Source organism: Lissotriton helveticus, chromosome 7 (genome assembly GCF_964261635.1).
Source record: "Lissotriton helveticus chromosome 7, aLisHel1.1, whole genome shotgun sequence".
NCBI classification, from domain to species: domain Eukaryota; kingdom Metazoa; phylum Chordata; class Amphibia; order Caudata; family Salamandridae; genus Lissotriton; species Lissotriton helveticus.
The window spans coordinates 1,188,314,295-1,188,334,079 of NC_136068.1; the positions used below are offsets into that span (position 1 = coordinate 1,188,314,295).

The 19,785-nt window shown below is 47.2% G+C and overlaps 1 protein-coding gene across 1 annotated transcript in view; it reads right to left on the bottom strand.

Moving 5' to 3' along the window:
- Positions 1–19,785, bottom strand: part of CEP95 (centrosomal protein 95) — a 754,590-nt gene that overhangs the window by 223,466 nt on the left and 511,339 nt on the right. Inside the window, exon 13 of the mRNA XM_078654338.1 lies at positions 11,989–12,182. Within this exon, the coding sequence (XP_078510464.1) occupies positions 11,989–12,182 (194 nt within the window). The remainder of the gene's footprint in view (positions 1–11,988; positions 12,183–19,785) is intronic.

Genomic DNA, 19,785 nt, shown 5'->3' on the forward strand with positions numbered 1-19,785 from the left:
CCTTTAAGAGGGAAACTAAACTCTACTTAATGAGTAAGTTCCTTCCATAAGGCTTGACTCAAGAAACTAGAATACATCAACAAGGACTGAAAGATACACATGAAAAGAGACTCTTGGGAGATATTATTTCTATTCGAAAATTATATTTAGCTAGATGCTAATCTTTATCGAACACACTATATGTATTTACTGTATATCCTTTAATGTATATTATCAGTCTAGGGCTGCTATATGTATTTTGCTATATATCCTTTAATGTATAATATCAATGTAACCACCTCAAAACACCTACCTTGAAATTGTACCTACCTCAAAACAATTGTGAGAAATCTTCCTGAAAAATACTTGTCGTTAACCATCTCATGTAATGTGAAGCGCTCTGATACCTAAGGGTCTTGTTCGCGCTATAGAAAACTCTTAAAAATAAAAATAAAAAAAAACAAAACAATCTCTTAGATTCTATGCAAGGTTTGAATCTGACCAAACAGGTCAGGGGTCCTACACATTCTGCTGGACACACCCTTGATCTGATCTTTTCCAATTGGGCTGACCTTAAGGTTCTTCCATCCCTGCCTCTCACGTGGTCTGATCACTACCTGATTCCGTTCGTGGTGACTATACCCCGGCCGCCCAATCTGGTATCTATCATCAGAGAACAGGGCAGAAACTGGCATAACGTTACATGTAAGGCCCTGGAACAAAAGCTTAGGAGTAGAGTAGACCCATTATCTGTTGATCTTAATACAGATATATCCATATTTAATGAAGATCTTTCTGCTGCCATTGAGCAAATTGCGCCAAAGCAGAACCTCGTCTCCCTAAGATCTAAACCTTCGGCTCCCTGGTTCACAGTGGAACTACGGGAGAACAGAAGTAGATGCAAAAAATTGGAGCGTTTATGGCGCCGGACATATGACCCGGCGGCCAAAACCCTTTACAGATCGGCTCTCAAAGAGTTCCATAAACTCAAACGTAGGACCATGAAAGACCACTTTGCAGAAAAAATTAAAAGGGCCAAAAATTCCACGAAGACCCTCTTTAACATTTTTAAAGAGTTTGCTAATCCCCCGGCCTTGGCCTGTCCCGTCGCTCCTAGTCAATTGCTTAGTGATGGGCTGTCAGATTTATTCTATGAGAAAATTGCTAACATCACAGCAACAATCCATCAGAACCCTATAGCAGTAACTGCAGATTATGGCACTACTTATGCTGAAGTGTTTACTTCATTTAAACCCTTGACAAAAGATTATGCTTTGTCTCTGCTCCTAAAATGTAAATCGGGCTCCCCGCTCGACCCAGCCCCAGCTCAGATTCTGAGTGATTTAGCCCAGCTATTGATTAATCCTCTGTTAGAAATATGGAATACCTCCCTGCAATCTGGCCTTTTCCCTTCTTTGTGGAAACATGCGATGTTGCTACCAATTTTTTTAAAAACCTGATGCCGACCCACTATGTTTCAGCAACTACCAGCCTATCTCCCTCCTCCCCAAGCCAGCAAAAGTTTTGGAGAAGGCGGTACAGGAGCAACTGTCCGAATACTTAGAATCTAACCAGTTGCTACATGATACCCAGTCAGGATTCAGGCCAGACTTCAGTACAGAGTCAGCTTTACTAGAAGTGTCTGAATCAATTCGCGAGTGTGTGGATAAGGGAGAGGAGGCCATGTTGGTCCTCCTCGACCTATCCGCAGCATTCGATACCATCTCGCATGATATCCTGCTGGTTCGCCTTCAGGAGGTGGGCATAGGAGGGATCCCGCTGGCCTGGGTGAAATCCTTCTTGACGGATAGAACTCAACAGATCTTCCTCAGGCCATTTGTCTCCACGGAGAAACCACTGACATGGGGGGGTTCCGCAGGGTTCTGCACTTAGCCCCCTTCTATTTAATGTGTACCTGATGCCATTGGCGAAAGTGGTTGAATCCTGGGGCGTCAGAGTGGTCTTTTACGCTGATGATACTCAGCTTGTGTTTTCTTCCAAAGACCACTCTGAAAGTTCCTTGGCTAATTTCCGCCATTGCCTGGTGAACATCGCCTCCTGGATGTCCTCTAACAACTTAAAATTGAATACTGATAAGACGGAGGTCTTATTTTTTAACCAGAAATCTCCAATTCTCGCTAATATTTGGTGGCCGTCTGAACTCAATCCCCCCCCGGCACCAGTTCAAGCTGCCCGTAATTTGAGTTTCCAATTTGATACAGCTTTATCCTGTAAAACTCAAATCAATAAAGTTTCGGCATCCTGCTTTGGAAAGCTTCGAATGATTAAAAATATCATCCCTTTTCTTCCACTTGACTCACGCAGGACGGTGGTCCATGCCCTCATAACGTCCCATTTGGGCTACGCAAACAGTCTGTATGTAGGAGCCCCGGCGTATCTCATTAACTGTCTTCAGACAGTGCAGAACTCAGCAGCCAGGCTGATTTGTAATATTCCTTATCGCCACTCCATTTCACCTTATTTGGCCAAACTGCACTGGCTACCAGTGAGATACCGCATACAGTTCAAGGCCCTGGTCCTTGCCTTTAGAGCTCTTAATGAACGAGGCCATGCCTACTTGAGGCACAGACTTAAGATGACACAAGCGACACGGGACCTCAGATCTAACCACCTCTGTCTAATGTTTACCCCACGATTCCGTCTTGCACGCACTGGAGGCCGGGCCTTTGCAGTGGCCACTTCCAAACTCTGGAATCAACTACCAATAGAACTTAGATTTCTTACATCAGAGCCTTTGTTTCGGAGGAAACTTAAGACCTGGCTCTTTTCTCTGATCTAGCCCTCACTGAACTTCTCTGGCTGTCGCACGTCCACAGCACCGGGACACCCCCGTTGGGGGTAGCTGAGCGCTTTACAAGCTTCTAAATAAATAATAAAGGGAAAATGGAGCAACGTGGAGCCAACAAATGGCAAGCTTGTGGGCAGGCTGAAGCGCACAAAGCCGATACAGCATGTTCTCCCAAACCCTTTTCCTTGGAAAGGGGGTGGGGGAGGGAGGGTTTGGAGGGGCTTTTCCAGCTGACTTAATCACCCTCACCACGACTCTTAACGAGGCATGGAAGGTCCAGAACTGTGATGCTGCTCAGTGTACCCTGAAAGCTTACGCAAAAAGCGGGTAGATCCCACATGGAAAACCACATCCATTGCCTCCCACTAGGAGTCACTTGTACAGGCGCAGGGACCACCGATGTCTCCAGACTCTTTACCACCAACAACTCCTTAATGTCCTTGAGATCAAAGAATCTATCTCCCCAGTCCACTGGTTGCAAGGTGACCATGACTGTGCTGCCAGCTCCTGCAGTAGCACTTCAATTCCTGGAGTAAAGTCATCATGAAAACGTTAACACCATTCATGCTGGAGGAGCCTGTGCCTCCCGCTCTCAATTGGCACTCTGTTCTACTACCAGTGAACTCCTCAGCTTATCCGAGAGATGGAGCCCTGAAGATTAACCGCATGCGCGCTAGCGGTTTTCCCGCTGTGCGCTGCGTTTTTTTAAAAGCCGCGTTACATGAAGAGCTCAGCTCGTCATGAGCGTACGAGCCTCTTAACTCATGACGAGCTCAGCTCGTCATGAGCACCGAAGGGGTTAAAGGAAGGGACCCTTTGCAGGTTATCCAACTGTTATAACTTCACATCCATTTTAAAAGTCTCTGCAATTTCATTTGCTTCGATGGACACTGGGGCCTGGAGGGTAATATCAGTTACAGCAAAGTTGCTTCAGCGTTTTCACTTTCTGTAAGGTCTTCCCCCTGCTTCCGTTTCATTCACACCCTGCACTGTTTGCCATACCCTCTAATGTTTCCATCCACGGTGAGTGAAATCATATGTCCTTGACATGTCACAGCACAATGCATCGATGGAACGAACACCAAACAGCTACACGGCCCACAAGAACGCCACCCGCAGATACCACCAACTCATCAGCATCGCCAAGAGGACCGCATTCAAGGACTGCCTTGACAACAACGCACACAACAGCAAAGAGCTCTTCAACATCGTGAAAAAACTCTCCAACCCCAGCTCCAACACTAATGACATTCCCCCCTCTCTGGACCTGTGCGACTCGCTGGCCAACTTCTTCCACCGCAAGATCGTCGACATCCAAAACAGTTTCAACGCCACGACCCCCACATCCACCGCCGAGCCCACTACCCCTGCGACCACCATGTGCACCAGCCGCCTGATCACCTGGTCCTTTGTCAGCGACTAAGACACCATCAAGACCATGAACTCCATCCACTCCGGATCCCCGTCTGACCCATGCCCACACCACATTTTCAACAAAGCCAGCACAGTCATCGCCTCCCCATCTCTGGAAAAAGATCAACATCTGCTTCGAGACAGCAACCTTCCCGGAAAGCTGGAAGCACACCGAGATCAACGCCTTACTGAAAAACCCAAGGCGGACCTCAAGAATTTCCGGCCCATCTCCCTGCTCCTGTTCCCGGCGAAAGTCATAGAGAAAATGGTCAGACAACTGACCAGATACCTCGAAGGCAGCAACATCCTGGACCGATCCCAGTCCAGCTTCCGCAGCAACCACAGCACCGAAATTGCCCTCATTGCCGCCACCAACGACATCAGGACCCTAATGGACAAAGGAGAAACAGCCGCCCTCATCCTTCTGGACCTTTCAGCTGCCTTCAACACGGTCTGCCACCGCACCCCAACAGCGCGCCTCCACGACGCCGGAATCCAAGAGGAGGCCCTGGCCTGGACCACATCCTGAGTGAGTGTTTGCTGTCATTGAGCTTCGTATTTTACCACTGCTGACCCCTTTGTTAACACGCTCTGATTAATATTTTAAATAGCTGTATCTCAGCGCTTTTAAAGCGTACTTTGTGTCTGTATTTTTAAAATCCATCTTCGCCCTTAGCCGGTGCCCAAATCTATTTGCTTGCCTCATTTGCACTAATTGCTCTTTGCTCTTTGCACATTTAGCGTTTTTGCACATTCCCCCTTCCTAGTCTGACTGTGACGGTGTCAGCGCTCGATCCTGGCGGTACCCGGAAGTTAGGCAGGACCGCATTGCACTCGGGGTTGGCGCTCTAGTGTTTTCTCGGCCGACCCTTCATAACGCCATGATTAGACGAGCGCGCAGCGGGCACGCGCAGCGGGCGCGCCGTCTGCGCGCCGAAGGAGCGCCAAAGGAGGGCCCGTCTGTGCCCGTCCGTGTCCCAGACGGGCCTAGGGCCAGTGCTCCTGCCTGCCTCCCACGGACTCGACAACGCGCTCCCCTAAGGTATTCTTCCGAACAGTTAGTTGCCTTGAATATTGCTAGATGTGGTGCTGATAGTCCATGGGATGTGTCAGATAGCCTGTTGCGCATTTGCTCCTCATGTGAATTCTGCTTTGTGTCCTCGCCGTGCCCTTTGGAGCAGGCGAAGACTAACCCAACGGCTAGTAAAGCGGGGCTCATTAATGCCAGGTCTCTGGTGAAACACGCTGCTGATGTGTTCGAGATTTTAGATGAGAATCAGCTTGATCTCTTCTTTATCACAGAGACATGGCTTACGGAGTCCTGCGCTCCGGTGGTGGAGCTTGCAATACCCCGTGGCTTCAGGATCACCAGGGCTGACCGCTCGACAGGTAGAGGGGGCGGCCTTGCTGTGATTTATAGGGACCAATGGGCTTTTGCGATCGAACCTCAAGACCCCTTGGGGGAGGCAGAGCTGATCCATTTTTCTGTGGTGCTTTCCCCTCACTTCACCTTGGGAGGTACCCTCCTATACCACCCTGCGGGCCATGTAGGTAGTTTTGTTGGGGGGGCTGGAGGAGGTCATTGTTCCGCGCGCCTTGAAACTCACAAGGTATCTCCCTTTGGGTGATTTTAATATACACGTTGACTTGTGCGACTCTAACGAGGCCATCCGCTTAGGTGAAGCTCTCTCTATGGCTCACCTTACTCAATGGGTTGATACCCAAACTCATGAGGCTGGTCATCTTCTAGATCTGGTGTGTTCTAATTTTGAGATCACCATGACTCCCCCGGAAAGGGTTACCTGGCAGACCATGCTCTGATTCAGTTTGCTTGGTCCCTGAATAGAGATGAGGGCAGGGGGAATCCCCTTCAGGCTCATTCTCAGCGGATCAATTTGGCTACTCTCTGACTCCCTTGCCCGAAACCGTCCAGCTCTGCCGTTGGAGATCGATTCCGCGGTCAGTGTCTTCAACTCCTGGGTGGAACAAGGGTCGATCATGCCTACTAACAGGGGTCGGATCAAGAGGATTAGGTCCACTCCCTCTACACCCTGGTTCACCCACTCCTTGCGGGAACTTAAATCTGGCTGTAAAAAACTGGAGAGGGTATGGCGTCAAGCCTATCTACCTGAGACTAAGAGCAGGTTGCGTACAGCACAGAAGGAATACTATGCGGCGATTAGGGCCGCCAAGAGCAGTTACTTCGCTGGGAGGATTGAGAAAGCGGATAATAAGGGCAAAGAAATCTTTGCCATAGTTCAGAGCTTTCGATCTCCATGTGCTGCGCTTCCCGTGCTACCTTCTTCCGATCTCTGGTGTGAAGAACTTTCGTTTTTTTTTTACGATAAAATCGCTAAAATCCAAGCTGACTTACAGAGGGTGTGTGGCAATTTTCAGTCTCTACCCGTCCCTCCATCTCTAAAGTTGTCTCAAACCAGCGCCCAATTTACGAACTTCAATCCAGCCACACAATCGGATGTGCTGGCAGTCCTTGAATCTTTGAAATCGGGATCGCCTTCGGACCCCTGCCCGGCGAGGATGCTAGGGGGGGTGGCGAACATTGTTTGCCAGGAGGCTACTCAGATTGTGAACCTCTCCCTCTCCTCTGCCACTGTCCCTTCTTGCTGGAAGCAAGCCAAACTTCTTCCACTTTTGAAAAAGGCAGGGCAGGATCCATCGGCCACCTCTAGCTATCGTCCCATCTCGCTGCTTCCTGCGCTCGCGAAAGTCTGCGAGAAGATTGTATTCAGACAACTGGATAATTTCATCGAATCCTCTCAGGCCCTTCACCCACCTCAATCTGGATTTAGGGCGGCTTTTAGCACAGAAACGGCGCTGGTGGAGGTGTCTGAGGCCATCCGGGAGTGTCTTGACGGGGGCGGCAGAGCGGTCCTGATTTTGTTGGACCTCTCTGCCGCCTTCGACACGGTGCCCCATGCTCTGCTCTTGGCCAGGCTGGCGGAGGTGGGCATCTCTGGACGTGTCCTTTCCTGGCTTACCTCTTTCTCGACCAATAGGAAGCAACAAGTGTGGATTCCGCCTTATGCCTCGCGGCCAAAGAATCTTACCACAGGTGTGCCCCAGGGGTCCACATTGAGCCCGCTGCTGTTTAACATTTACATGACCCCCCTAATTCATCTGGCAGAGCAGCTGGGGGCCAAAATAATGGCCTACGTCGACGACACCCAGTTGTTGTTCACTTGGCCGAAGGACAATCTGGATACCTCGGTGGTGCGCTCGTGTCTGGCCTCTGTCTTCCGCTGGCTTGCCCTGGCACAGCTTAAGTGTAATGAGGAAAAGTCAGAGGTTCTTCTTTATGGTACCTTTCCGGAGAATTTCAGGGACTTCATCTAGCCAGTCGATCTGCCCTGCCCTAAATCAATAGGAGGCCCGGCGAAAAATCTAGGGGTTTGGTTCGGGCAGGATCTTAAGTTTGAAGACCATCTAAAAAAACTGACTGGTATCTGCTTTGCCACTCTTAAGGCGTTAAAAATGTTCTTCCCACTCCTCCCGAGAGAGGCTAAAGAAACGGTTTTGCGCGCCCTCATTCTGTCTAGGCTCGATTATGCCAACGCACTGTTCAGTGGCCTACCTGCCTATCTTATTCAGCGGCTTCAGGTCATCCAAAATGTGGCTGTGCGGCTTTTATTCCAACTTCCTAGGAGAGCCAGTGTGCGATCTCACCTGCGCAGCCTTCACTGGCTCCCAGTCGCCCATCGAATCCTGTTTAAATCTTTGGTTCTCGCGTTTCGGGCCACCCACAAATTAGGTCCGATGTATCTGCAAAAAAGGTTTGTCATGTATGTTCCCCGTCGCGCTCTTCGCTCTGCAAATTTGTACCAAATGACCATGCCCAAATTTAAGTATTCAAGACTGGGCGGTCAATTCATTTCAGTTCAGACTGCCAGGGCCTGGAACGCTCTCCCCCTGCATTTAAGAGCGTCTCCGACAATCTCTATGTTCAAGAAGGGGCTCAAAACACATTTGTTTAACATTACCATATAATTATTTTTCCTATGCGCATTTTTTTTCTGGATAACCTAACTCTTCGCGCCAGGATACTCTGTAGTAGCAGAGCGCGATATAAAAACATTTATAACATAACATAACATCCTTCCTCTCCGGCAGAACGCAGAGCGTCCGCCTCCCTCCCTTCCGCTCCAAGACCACCGAGAGCATCTGTGGTGTACCGCAAGGATCCTCTCTCAGCCCAACGCTGTTGAATATCTACATGGCTCCACTCGCCCACGTCGCCCGCCAGCACAGCCTCAACATCATCTCCTACGCCGACGATACCCACCTGATCATCTCACTCACCGAAGACCCTCTCACCGCCAAAGCCAACCTCCACAGGGGAATGAAGGCCGTCACCGAATGGATGAAGGACAGCAGGCTGAAGCTGAATTCTGACAAGACGGAAGTCCTCATCCTCGGCTCCACCCCCTCAGCCTGGGACGACTCCTGGTGGCCTACCTCGCTGGGAACAGCCCCAGCACCCACCAACCACGCAAACAACCTGGGGGTCATCCTAGACTCCACCCTCTCCATGACCAAGCAGCTCAACGCCGTCTCTGCATCCTGCTTCAACACCCTTCGAATGCTCCGCGGGATCTTCAAGTGGATCCCCTCCGAAACGAGAAAATCCGTCACTCAGGCACTCGTCACCAGCAGGCTGGACTATGGAAACGCCCTCTACGCAGGAACAACAACCAAGCTCCTGAGACGGCGCAAACGCATCCAGAACGCCTCAGCACGACTGGTCCTCGACATCCCCCGACGCAGCCACATCACCCCCCACCTGAGAGACCTACACTGGCTCCCCATCAACAAGAGGATAACCTTTAAACTCCTCATCCACGCACACAAAGCCCTACGTAACGCCGGACCAGCATACCTCAACAGACGACTCAGCTTCTACACCCCCACCCGCAGCCTCCGCTCAGCCGGCCTCGCCCTCGCCACAGTCCCACGCATCCGGAAAACGACCGCCAGCGGCAGATCCTTCTCCCACCCTGCTGCCAAAATATGGAATACCCTCCCCACCAACCTTTGACAGACCCAAGACCTGCTGACCTTCAGAAGACTTCTCAAGACCTGGCTGTTCGATCAGTAGCGCCCACCCCCAGCGCCTTGAGACCATCACGGGTATGTCGTGCGCTTTACAAATTCCTGATTGGTTGATTGACTGATTGATCATCTGAGGATAGTCTCAACAGATGTAAAGCATGATTCCTCAGCAGGTATCCCTATATCATCAGCTTGGACTTTTCAGGTTGCCGCCCAAGATGGATAAAAACAATTCTTACTGCTTTAACAGTGCTCTGATATGCCTATACAGAAAAGCACAATAGATGAATGACAAGGGGCTTTGGCCACAATCGCAAGTACTAGGGCTCACTACTTATCCCTTGTTCAGTTACACCTGTAAAGGTCCGTGGAAGGAGTGGACCTGGCACACTCGCCAGCCCACAGGACCCAGTGAGTATGTACGCAGTAATCCCCTAAGGCTGCATCATCTCTCCGTCTGCCCCCATGCACTATGTGGAAATTCACAATGACCATGGATATACAGTCACACAACCAGTGCTTAATTTGTCAGGAAGCCACTGCACCCACCATAGACCCTGCCAATAACAATAGCAACAGAGCTACTCAACATCACACTCCTACAAGTGTGACAATTCAAACTATTTCAGGCTCCCCCAAAGCTACAAGAATGGCTTGGGTAGCAGGTATTAGTCATTAGGTCGAGCCTAAGGGCAGCACACATACGCTGCTCGCTCTGCGATGCATGCTGTATTAGGGTATGTTCTTGAAGTGTCTCCCACTCTCCGTCCATATTTGTCATTGGCTTATGTCATTGTCCTTCGTAAACGCTAGCTTCTGATTCATTATGAGGCTTGTTAGTACCGCTTTTCTCCATTTGTTACGACTGGACCTTTTACTTAGCTTGTCACACAGTCGGTGTAACATGTGGATGAGAACCATTTTGTTTATTGACTATGGGGACAAACAATGGCGGCTGCTTTTTTGTTTGTATTTGCAACATGCCCACCGCTTCTCGTATAGAGCGCTATGCCGCTCTAAGTTTAACATCGGCTGCCCCCTATCCCCACATTACTGGCTCCGAAGCTTTTTGAATTACTACTTTTTAGAAGGACGCAGCATCCGCTTCATGGACCCCGTTCGTTCTTTCACCTTTTTTTTATTTTTTACAAAAAATGTGTATTCTGAGCGCGGCTCCCGCTTTAGGAACACCGCGCTCAGTTTCATTTTTTTTTTTAACCATAATGTTGAGCCCGCTTCAGGGACACCACACTCTACAATACAATAGGTCTGTCTGACTGGAATGAACTTTCATTGCACACTTCCTATAACTATGGCTGGCCCTTTCAATCACTGTCATGGGGAGATAACTTGTGCCGCCAGAGAGCAGCGTGCCCTGGCTGGGGTCTCTGGAAGCATCGTGCTCTGTCTGGTTCTCTCTGGAAGGGAGTGTACTGGACCTAGCTGTCTCTGAATTGAAGTGCGTACCGCAGGGCGCTCTCTGGGTTCAGTTGCTGTTGCTCTCTGAAAACAGTACACAACGCCTATTATTCAATTCTGATGCTCTCTGAGGCACGTGCAGTGCTAGTATTTACGCACTTCTGGTGCTCCCTGGAAGCAGTGTGAAACACAAGATATTCCCTGCAATTAACTGTGCAGTGTCGTATGCTCTCTGCATGGACGTGCGTGTCTGTTATTCCCTGGAAGGGAGTGTATAGTGAGTGACTGGTGCAGTCTGGGAGCAGTGTGCAGGTATGGTGCTTTCTGGAGAGAAGGCTACAGTGACCGCTACTCTCTGGGGACAGTGAGACGTGCCCTGGCAGGGAGCGTGTGTACAGGACCTGGTGGTCTCTGAAAGGGCGTGCGCACCGCATGGCGATCGCTCTCAGGGAAAAGTTGCTCTCTGCAAGTCGAATGCAGCACCCGTTACCTCTGCAGTGTGCAGTGTCTGAGAGGGAGTGTGGAGTGACCGTTGCTCAGCTCTCCGAGTGCAGAGTGAAGTCCATGGTAATCATTCACTGGGTGACAGGGTGCAGAGAGGGTTCACGCAGGCACCGCGTTTACAGCGCGAGGGCATCTCTGGCAAGAAGTGTGGAATTCTGGGCCCTCCCTGGCACGGAGTGAGTAGTTCCTGGCACAACCAGGCCATATTCCCATGACGACCTTTTTTTAGGAAAGGCATGTGGAGTCAGTTTGGCACGCTATAGATCTATTCCTCCATTCACCACTCAAAACATATGGTGCACATCACCATTCCTACATAAGTATACTTGAGTATGTGCACAAATAAGGTGTGACAATTACATGCTTTTTTCCCCTTCTTTTTACAGTTTTATATAGTGCGACCCCGACCGGGAGGAATCAGAGCGCTATACATGAGCACCAGTTACGTTAAACACATTCATTCTTGCTAGACACAGGGAGATGAAGTGATTTGACCAGAATCACAGGATGTTGAGCCGACGCCGAGACTTGAATCTAGTTCCCAACTCCAAAGTCAGAAGCTCTGGCCTCAGTCACTCCTTGAATATATAACTTGTTCTTTGTGTTTGTGATATAAAATGAATGTTTTTAGATTGCTTCGTATTTTGATTAATGTTTTTAATGTTTGTGCTTTTATGACTTAACTGTCGAATAAAGTTTATGAATGAATGAAAGTGAGAACAATCATTTTCCTTCACTTTAAAAGAACAAGCAAAACACTTTTGCAAACCATCCATAGGTGTAGCCAGGAGACTTACCTTCGCTTTTATTCTCTGCTGATCCAGTTCGTTCTGTATTTCTCTGCGTAAGCTTTTCATTTGGTCCTTTGCGTCTTTATTCAGTGCATCTTCAAATTGCGTATGAAGGGTGTATCTGGAAGTTGGTGGAGCCAGTGGTGGAGAAGAGGATAGTGAACGTGGTCTTCTGTAGGATTTTCTGCAATGTGCGGTGCCTAGCAAATACAGATCTTATCTTACAATTTGATGATTCAAAAACATTCATATATAATATCCATATGTAAATTATTAGATGTGCTATTCATACAAGTGCATTCCCTTTATATAAAGGCCCATATTTTTCATTCCATATACTTTGGATCTAATTTAAGGAAAGTGTTTTACAAAAGGATATGATCTCACATTTATTTCTTTACTCTGTAGGTGGTGGTTCAAGAATGATGGACAGGTAGGGTAGACAATACAGGTTAGAATGAAGGTTCCATTATAAACGTGGATATGGAGTTGGCCAAGACTAAATATGATCTTTTATGAAAAGTAGCATGATGATTAGTATTTCAAGAGCCTTTGCATTTGGCTGGAAGGTTAATGTCTCTATCACCTATGATATTTCAAGCCATCCACTCTTGCTCAGGACACAAATCCATAACAAACTACTAGCTCGAGAATATACAGCATCAACCCCTTACAAGTCATCATCAAGTAACGACCTTTACCATTATCAACGATTAGCTCAACTGAAGTAAAGTGCTATCAAACATTGCATCAGCCCCACTGGCCAGCAAATACGGTTTTCAATACAATACATTCAGTACATGGATATATTTTTCAACACAAAACTATACAAGACCAGGAAGCACATTTATATGGCAGGATGTCATCCGCTATCTCAGAAAATGCTTCCAAGTGAACACACCTCTCACCATAGACCACATGGCAAACCTCCACCTCACTCAAAGACAACTCCCATGTAGACATCATCTCTTCCTTAACCGCATGCGTGCGGGCGGAATTCCGCCCGTACGCTGAGTTTTGCGGTATCGCATGTATCATGACGAGCTGGGCTCGTCATCAGCGTAGCAGGAGGCTACCTCATGACGAGCCCAGCTCGTCATGAGCGTCGAAGGGGTTAATAGTGAAGCCAACCTATAGTTAAGCACTCATTCCTCTGTTGAGCACCCTAGTCAATGCTTCCATCTCTTGAGATCTCTTACCCCAATCTGTCTTGTGGGCCTCTGCTAGGGAAGGCCAACCTCAACTCGTGAACTAACCACACCACCTTCCACTGCTTGGAAGATCAATGAAAAGTTAGTTGTTGCCAAACGACACACGCAATCAAACAGCAAGGATTTGGTCAGCAATGAAGTACAGAGCTGGTAACACCCCGGCCTCCTCAAATTCTCCAAAGCTTAAGTAACAGTTGACCATCAAGTCGTACTAAAACTCTGGGTATTCAAATACTATTCAATTGCATAGTTTTGAAATGGTGTGTCTCCCACGTGAGCAACAAACAGCAGCAATTCCACATAAGCACCACCTGATCATAATGTATCTCTGTAGTAACCTCTATATAGGGCCACAGAGTGAACTCCTGGCTAACGAGAACATCTTCAATACAGAGACTACATACAACTCTGTTTCAGGATCTCAACTGACAGCAACATTGACTGTCTGAAGGACTTTCTATCTACTATTCAAGTCTGGAAAAACAAAGACAACAAAAATAAGTCGCTGAACCATCTGAAAACAGATTTTGGTCCGAGCATCCGAGACCGGCACAGGTGATCAATCTGAGTGATACAGGCCTTGAGAAAGTGGTCATCCGCAAGATTATCGAACAATAGCCTAGCACCAGCTCACACTTCTGTGATAAGACTTTGTATAATAGACTTTATAACTAGTGATTAAGCACTGGTGCTTTTCCACATAGACAGTGATGACACCCTGCTCATTTTAATTTCCTGGCTCTTGGCCTAGAAAGAGTAAAGAGTTTGGAGGAGATTCAATAAAGCGATGGATGCGTACAGTGGGATAATGATTGGGAACAGCATACCTCCCTATATGCAGAGGATATACTGTTATATCTGGCAGAACCAGAGCTGAACATGGAGTGTGCCCTTCAGATATTTTCACTCTTTGCAGGTATTCAGGTTTCCAGATACAGCAGGGGAAATCGGAGCTAAATCCACAATCTGCGTGGTCACTAATAGGGGCACTCTAATTCCCCCTCACCATCGATATAGTTGGCTTTTGAAATTTGGACATTAATTTCAAACGAAATCAGGAAAAGTTACAGAGTACAACTCTATACACAATACCAAGGCTAACTGTTTCCTGTCTATTTCCCATTCGTGCAAAATTGTGTACTGCCTGCTGAGTTTGTCTGCTATGTGGTTGACTATTACTGGGACTTACTCCGCTTTCAATTCAACATTGTTGTTGATCGCCAAGTTCCATAACTTCTGAGCCTTGTCCATCCCCGTTTCCTTATATGGGACATTTCAGTTGTGCTGTACGTATGAATCAGCATGCCTATCCTGTATGGCCGAGACAAAAGCTTTCATTGATGGAGTGATTTGTATTAAAATCGGTCCACTCCCCTGCTATATGAAGCCACAGAGCACAAAGCTGCTCTTGAATTATACGTATCCTCAAAAGATATTGGAGTTATTGTGGACATGGTCCCTAGACCTGATGTACGAGTTACTTACTTTCGGTAACGATGTATCTGGTAGAGATGTTGTCTAGCCGCAGATTCCTTAACTTAGAATATCCCATGGCGTGAGACCGGATCAGGAATTGTTTTGCAGCAGCACTTCTGTGCGCCGGGGGATGGCGCCACACGACCCAGCCCTGATGTCGTCCACGTACATGACGTCAGCGAGGTCATATAAGTCCCTCCTGGCGTGCTGACGTCCGTTTCCTTCTTTGCCACGTGCAACCCGGATCCGGAGTGAGTGGTTCCTCTGGCCTGTTTTCAGGCCTCCTTTTCGACGCTTCGTGCAGGAACAGTGTGCGATGACTTCGGGCTTTAAATCTTGTAATTCCTGGTTTGCGGCAGATGTCCGCAACGGACCCGCATCTTATTTGTATGTGGTGTCTGGGCGAGCACCATGACTCCACGGACTGTGAAGCCTGCCAACGTCAGAAACTGAAGTCTCGGCGGGCGCGCGGTCTGAAGCTTCTCTCGGCGCGGCTGTCCCGGTCGGAGTCCTCTCACCCCTGGCCTCTTCATTGATGGCAAGTCCCTCTACTGTTCGTTCCGCCGTTGATCGCCCTCTGGGGTCCGGGGCCGTCGTTCTCCACTTAGTAGGTCGAGGCGCTTATGGCTTAGAATTTCAACCTCACCTTCTTCTGTTGTCAGGGACACTGGTTCCCGGAACATTCCGGTCATCCCCACTCTATTCGCCCTTTCCGGGTGTGGGGGCGACTCGGGCTTAAATGGAGGCCTATGTTACGGCTTTGCAGGCTTCCCTTGGGTCCTCTCCCATTACTGGGGCTTCCTCAGTACCTCTGCTTCTTGTGGGGTCTCCGACGGACTTGCCAGCGGGTTCACCCCCGGCGCCAATTGAGCCTTTGCCTCCCAGGTAAGTCGGAGATGTGGTGTCGTTAGGGCACGGCCCGGCTGGGTCCGCCGTCGTTCAGAGGTGCTGCTGCAAAACATTTCCGGATCCAGTCTCATGCCTGGGGATATTCTAAGTTAAGGAATATGTGGCTAGATGTCTCTATCAAATTTGAAGTTTCGCACCGTTGCATTTTGCGTCGATGCTTGCTGCATGAGTTTCTTTCTACTACCCGAGACGGGTAAAGCTTTCCTGTGTGTGCTGGGATTCTTGAGACCAGGAAAACTATTTTTGTCAATGGAGTGAGGACTCATTTTTAGTTTGTTGAGTTCTAGTTCTAAGCCTGTTAGCACGGATATTGTCTTTTTGATCATTTGTTGACAACTGTGAAAGTTTTTAACTCTTGCTAACCAGTTGTCCAAAAAAAGGTTAGACTGTGCAGTTGTTACTTCTTAAATATGCTGCAATGGGTGCTAGGCCCTGTTCTATATAACAAAAAAGAAGGGACAAAATCGCTACTCTTTACCCTTCAGGCTCTTCCCCCTTTGCAGGTGTACGTAGACAATTGATTTCCTCATTTTCATTGCATTGTTTTTTCTGGTTAATTCCACTGTTTTTGTGGTCAGTCCTCTTGACCATAAGAGCCTTACTGCTTGTATCCACGGTAAGAATTTCATTGAAACGGTCTTTAATTTGGAGGTCTGTAGTTTTGGAAAGGATGGCAAATTTGGAGAACCTCTAGAGACCTGGCTGAGTCACTGGCCGTTTTGATTGTTTGGAGTGCATCTTCAATCTTTTTTCCCCAAATATGTTACTGTCATCAGATGACATGTCAATGATCTACTATTGCAAATATGGAGCAATTAGTAGCACGATGTGAGAAGGATCTAAATCCTCCTGACAACTTGTTGAACATTAGCGAACTCACAGATCACTACAACGCATTAATGACTAATATAATCAACTCCACCATGCCGCTAAGACTGAAAAGAATTTCAGAGAAAGATAAAAATCCATAGTTTAATGGGTCACTAAATGAAGAAAGGCAGAGGCTGAGACTAGCAGAAAGAAAAGGGAGACAGCACCCATCATCCCCCAGCTAAAAACTCTCAGGAAAACTAGAAGCGACTACAACAAAAGCATTCTCAAATACAAAAAGGAATTTTTTAGATCTGTATTGGATAATGCCAAAAACAGACCACGGAAACTCTTCGAGATGTTAAAACAACTATCCAATTAATTGGCCAAATCTGCCAAGAATCAACAAAAACTCAACTGAGCTGCGAGGAATTCTCAACATTCTTCACAGACTAGGCCAACTCGTTAGAAAGAGAACTCAGGATGGCAGCTGACAACCTCTCTAGCCCATTATTATCACAGAATGATGCTACCATGCACACCTCTCAAGATATGATGAAAAACTAAAGCACAATTGTCGACCTTCAAGTTATATGACCAGAATACCATTGCCAAAACTCTCTCAGATATCAAACCAAATATTCACTACAATGACCCCCTCCCCTCAAAATGCCTGAAAAGAATCAACCACATCGTCGTCCCCATATGGACGCAAATAATCAATGCCTCACTATCTCAAGAGACCTTACCAGAGTGCCTAAAAACAGGTCAAGCCCTCCTCATTATCAAAAAACCTATAGGGTACCCGGCAGACCGAAACAACTTTCGCCCAGTGACCAAAATCCCATTACTAGCCAAACTACTTGACAAATGCGTGCAAAATCAGCTGGCCACCACATCACTAATTTCAGTCTGTTGGACGACTGCTAATCTGTTTCAGACCTGGCCACAGTACAGAAACCGCAATCTTACATGTAGTGGCTGATGCGCTACATGCTCGTGGATCACAATGAAACATGTCTACTAGTTCTCCTTGAAATGTCTTCTGCATTTGACACAGTAAATCATTAAAAATCACTAGCCCGGCTTTAAGACAGGATGGGATTATCTGGAAATGTTCTGAAATGGTTTAAATCCTTCCTACAGAACACAAAGATTCCTGATCAACCAGGAGCTATTCCTGCCATGCCCAAATTGGATTGGAGTTCCACAAGGATTATTATCTCCATCACTATTCAATCTACATGTTGAACCCCTTACAGAGATTCTCCGGCACGCAAGCATCTCCTATCACATGTACGGAGATGACACTCAGATCTACATCAAGATCTCGTCACTGGAAGAGATCAAGACAATGAATGAGGCTGTAGAAGTGACATTACATTGGTTAACTAGCAATCATCTGAAATTAAATGCACAAAAAACGGAATTCAATATAGCAGCCATAAAAATGGTAATTGAATTATCCGGTGGAGGCAGACCATCCCGGAAAGCCAGAGACCTTTTGCTGAAACCTCCCATCTTTCAGAAGAAGAAAAGGTATGAGAGAGCATTCTCCGGAGAAGCCCCCAGAATCTGGAACTCACTCCCTCCTAACATTAGAAAAAATCCAAACACGTCAACCTTTACGAGTGAAGCAAAGATCTTCCTAATGAGCAAATTCCTACCCTAAACAACGATTGATCATCATCTGCAATGTGGTTAACTGCTAGGCACTGCATAGTCCTGTCAGATATGGATGCATCCTACACAAGAAAGATGACATAGACATCAAAACAGCCCGCACCAATGATCGAAGAGTTATGCCAATTAGATCTGATATAGGTGTTTACCTTAACAGGACAATGACGTATGTAAGGATAAACTCAACAGTTAGCTACGATAGCACCTTAGGCTGTACACTACTAAAATTAATGGATCCTACTTGTGTTATTGTTGTAACAGATACGAAAGGTACACACCGGAACCATATGTAAAATACTACTATTATACCTATTGTACCCCAAACTAATCCTATTCTTGCTATTGTTGGAACCGATACGAATGTTACACACTAGAAACATAGGTATATTACTACTGCTACACCTGCTCTAATATAAACGATTTACGACATGTAATTGTGAAGCGTTTTGATACCCATGAATCATGTTTGTGCTATTTAAAACTCAATAAATAAAAATAAAATAAATATTGCACCTCAGGTCGGAAGGAGGTGCAATTTATCCATCCTTAACAAAGCATAACAGTTGCATTGCTGATCTGTCTATATTCGATATGAGATGCAACCTTTGCTCAATGAAGAGAAGGGTTGTTATCCATCGTGGACAATAGCATTTTTTAAAATTCTGTCCTCCTTAGGTAATTTTGCAATTAGAGGTCCCAAATCAATCCACAACTGTTGATCAATCCTTGCCACCATTGCCGATATGTGATTTGTACTGTGTCTACTGCAAAAATGTGTATGCGTTTCCACATTGTCACATTTTCTCCCTTCTTTGTCCAGCAGAGCAGTGTAAGGCGTATAATTATTTCGGGATCTCTGTTGCACTGCTGCTAGCTGAGACCACTGATTCAGTGTTTACTTGGATCAGGATGCAAGTCTTATATTTCTTTTCATTCCATGATAAATTAACGAAAGCTGTTGCCAGGTTCTGAATCATCTGTTGACCTTCTTGGATGCAATCTAACAATGGTATAGACAAACAAGTTACTTACCTTCGGTAACGATATATCTGTAAGAAACAATAGTAGTGAGATTCCTTACCTTAGAATTACCCCCAGGCGTCAGACTGGATCCGGAAAGCTTTTCGTCAGCAATACCTCTAGGCATCGGTAGGTGGCTTTGTGCGGCTTCGCGTCCGTTGCTGGCATCGTGGTCCCCGAGATGATGTCGCGGGCGCTACTTAGATGCCGCCCACGCACGCTGACGTCAGTTCTGTACACGACTTTCTGCGCCAGTCATGCAGCGCCATACAAGAAACTGACCACTGGTGCATTGAAACTAGGGCCCTGAAAGGTATGACCTTAACCCTATAAATCAGTTCGCAGAACGGGGAGGATGGGTGGGCTGTAAGGAATCGATCACTACTAATGTTTCTTACAGATATATAGTTACCGAAGGTAAGTAACTTGTTCATCTGAAAGAAACACGTAGTGATAGATTCCTTACCTTAGAATAGATACCCCAGCAATACCAACCCCGGCGGTGGGTCTGCGAACCAAGATTACACCAGAAAGTCACGGAGAACAGAACAGCCAAAGAAGCCGTTTCTCCGGACTTGGCTGTTCAGGCAATAATTCTTGGTAAACGTGTGCAGCGAGGCCCACGTGGCTGCCTGGCAGATGTCTTGCAGGGGGCCACCACATCCCAATGCAGTAGTGGCTACAGTAGCTCTGG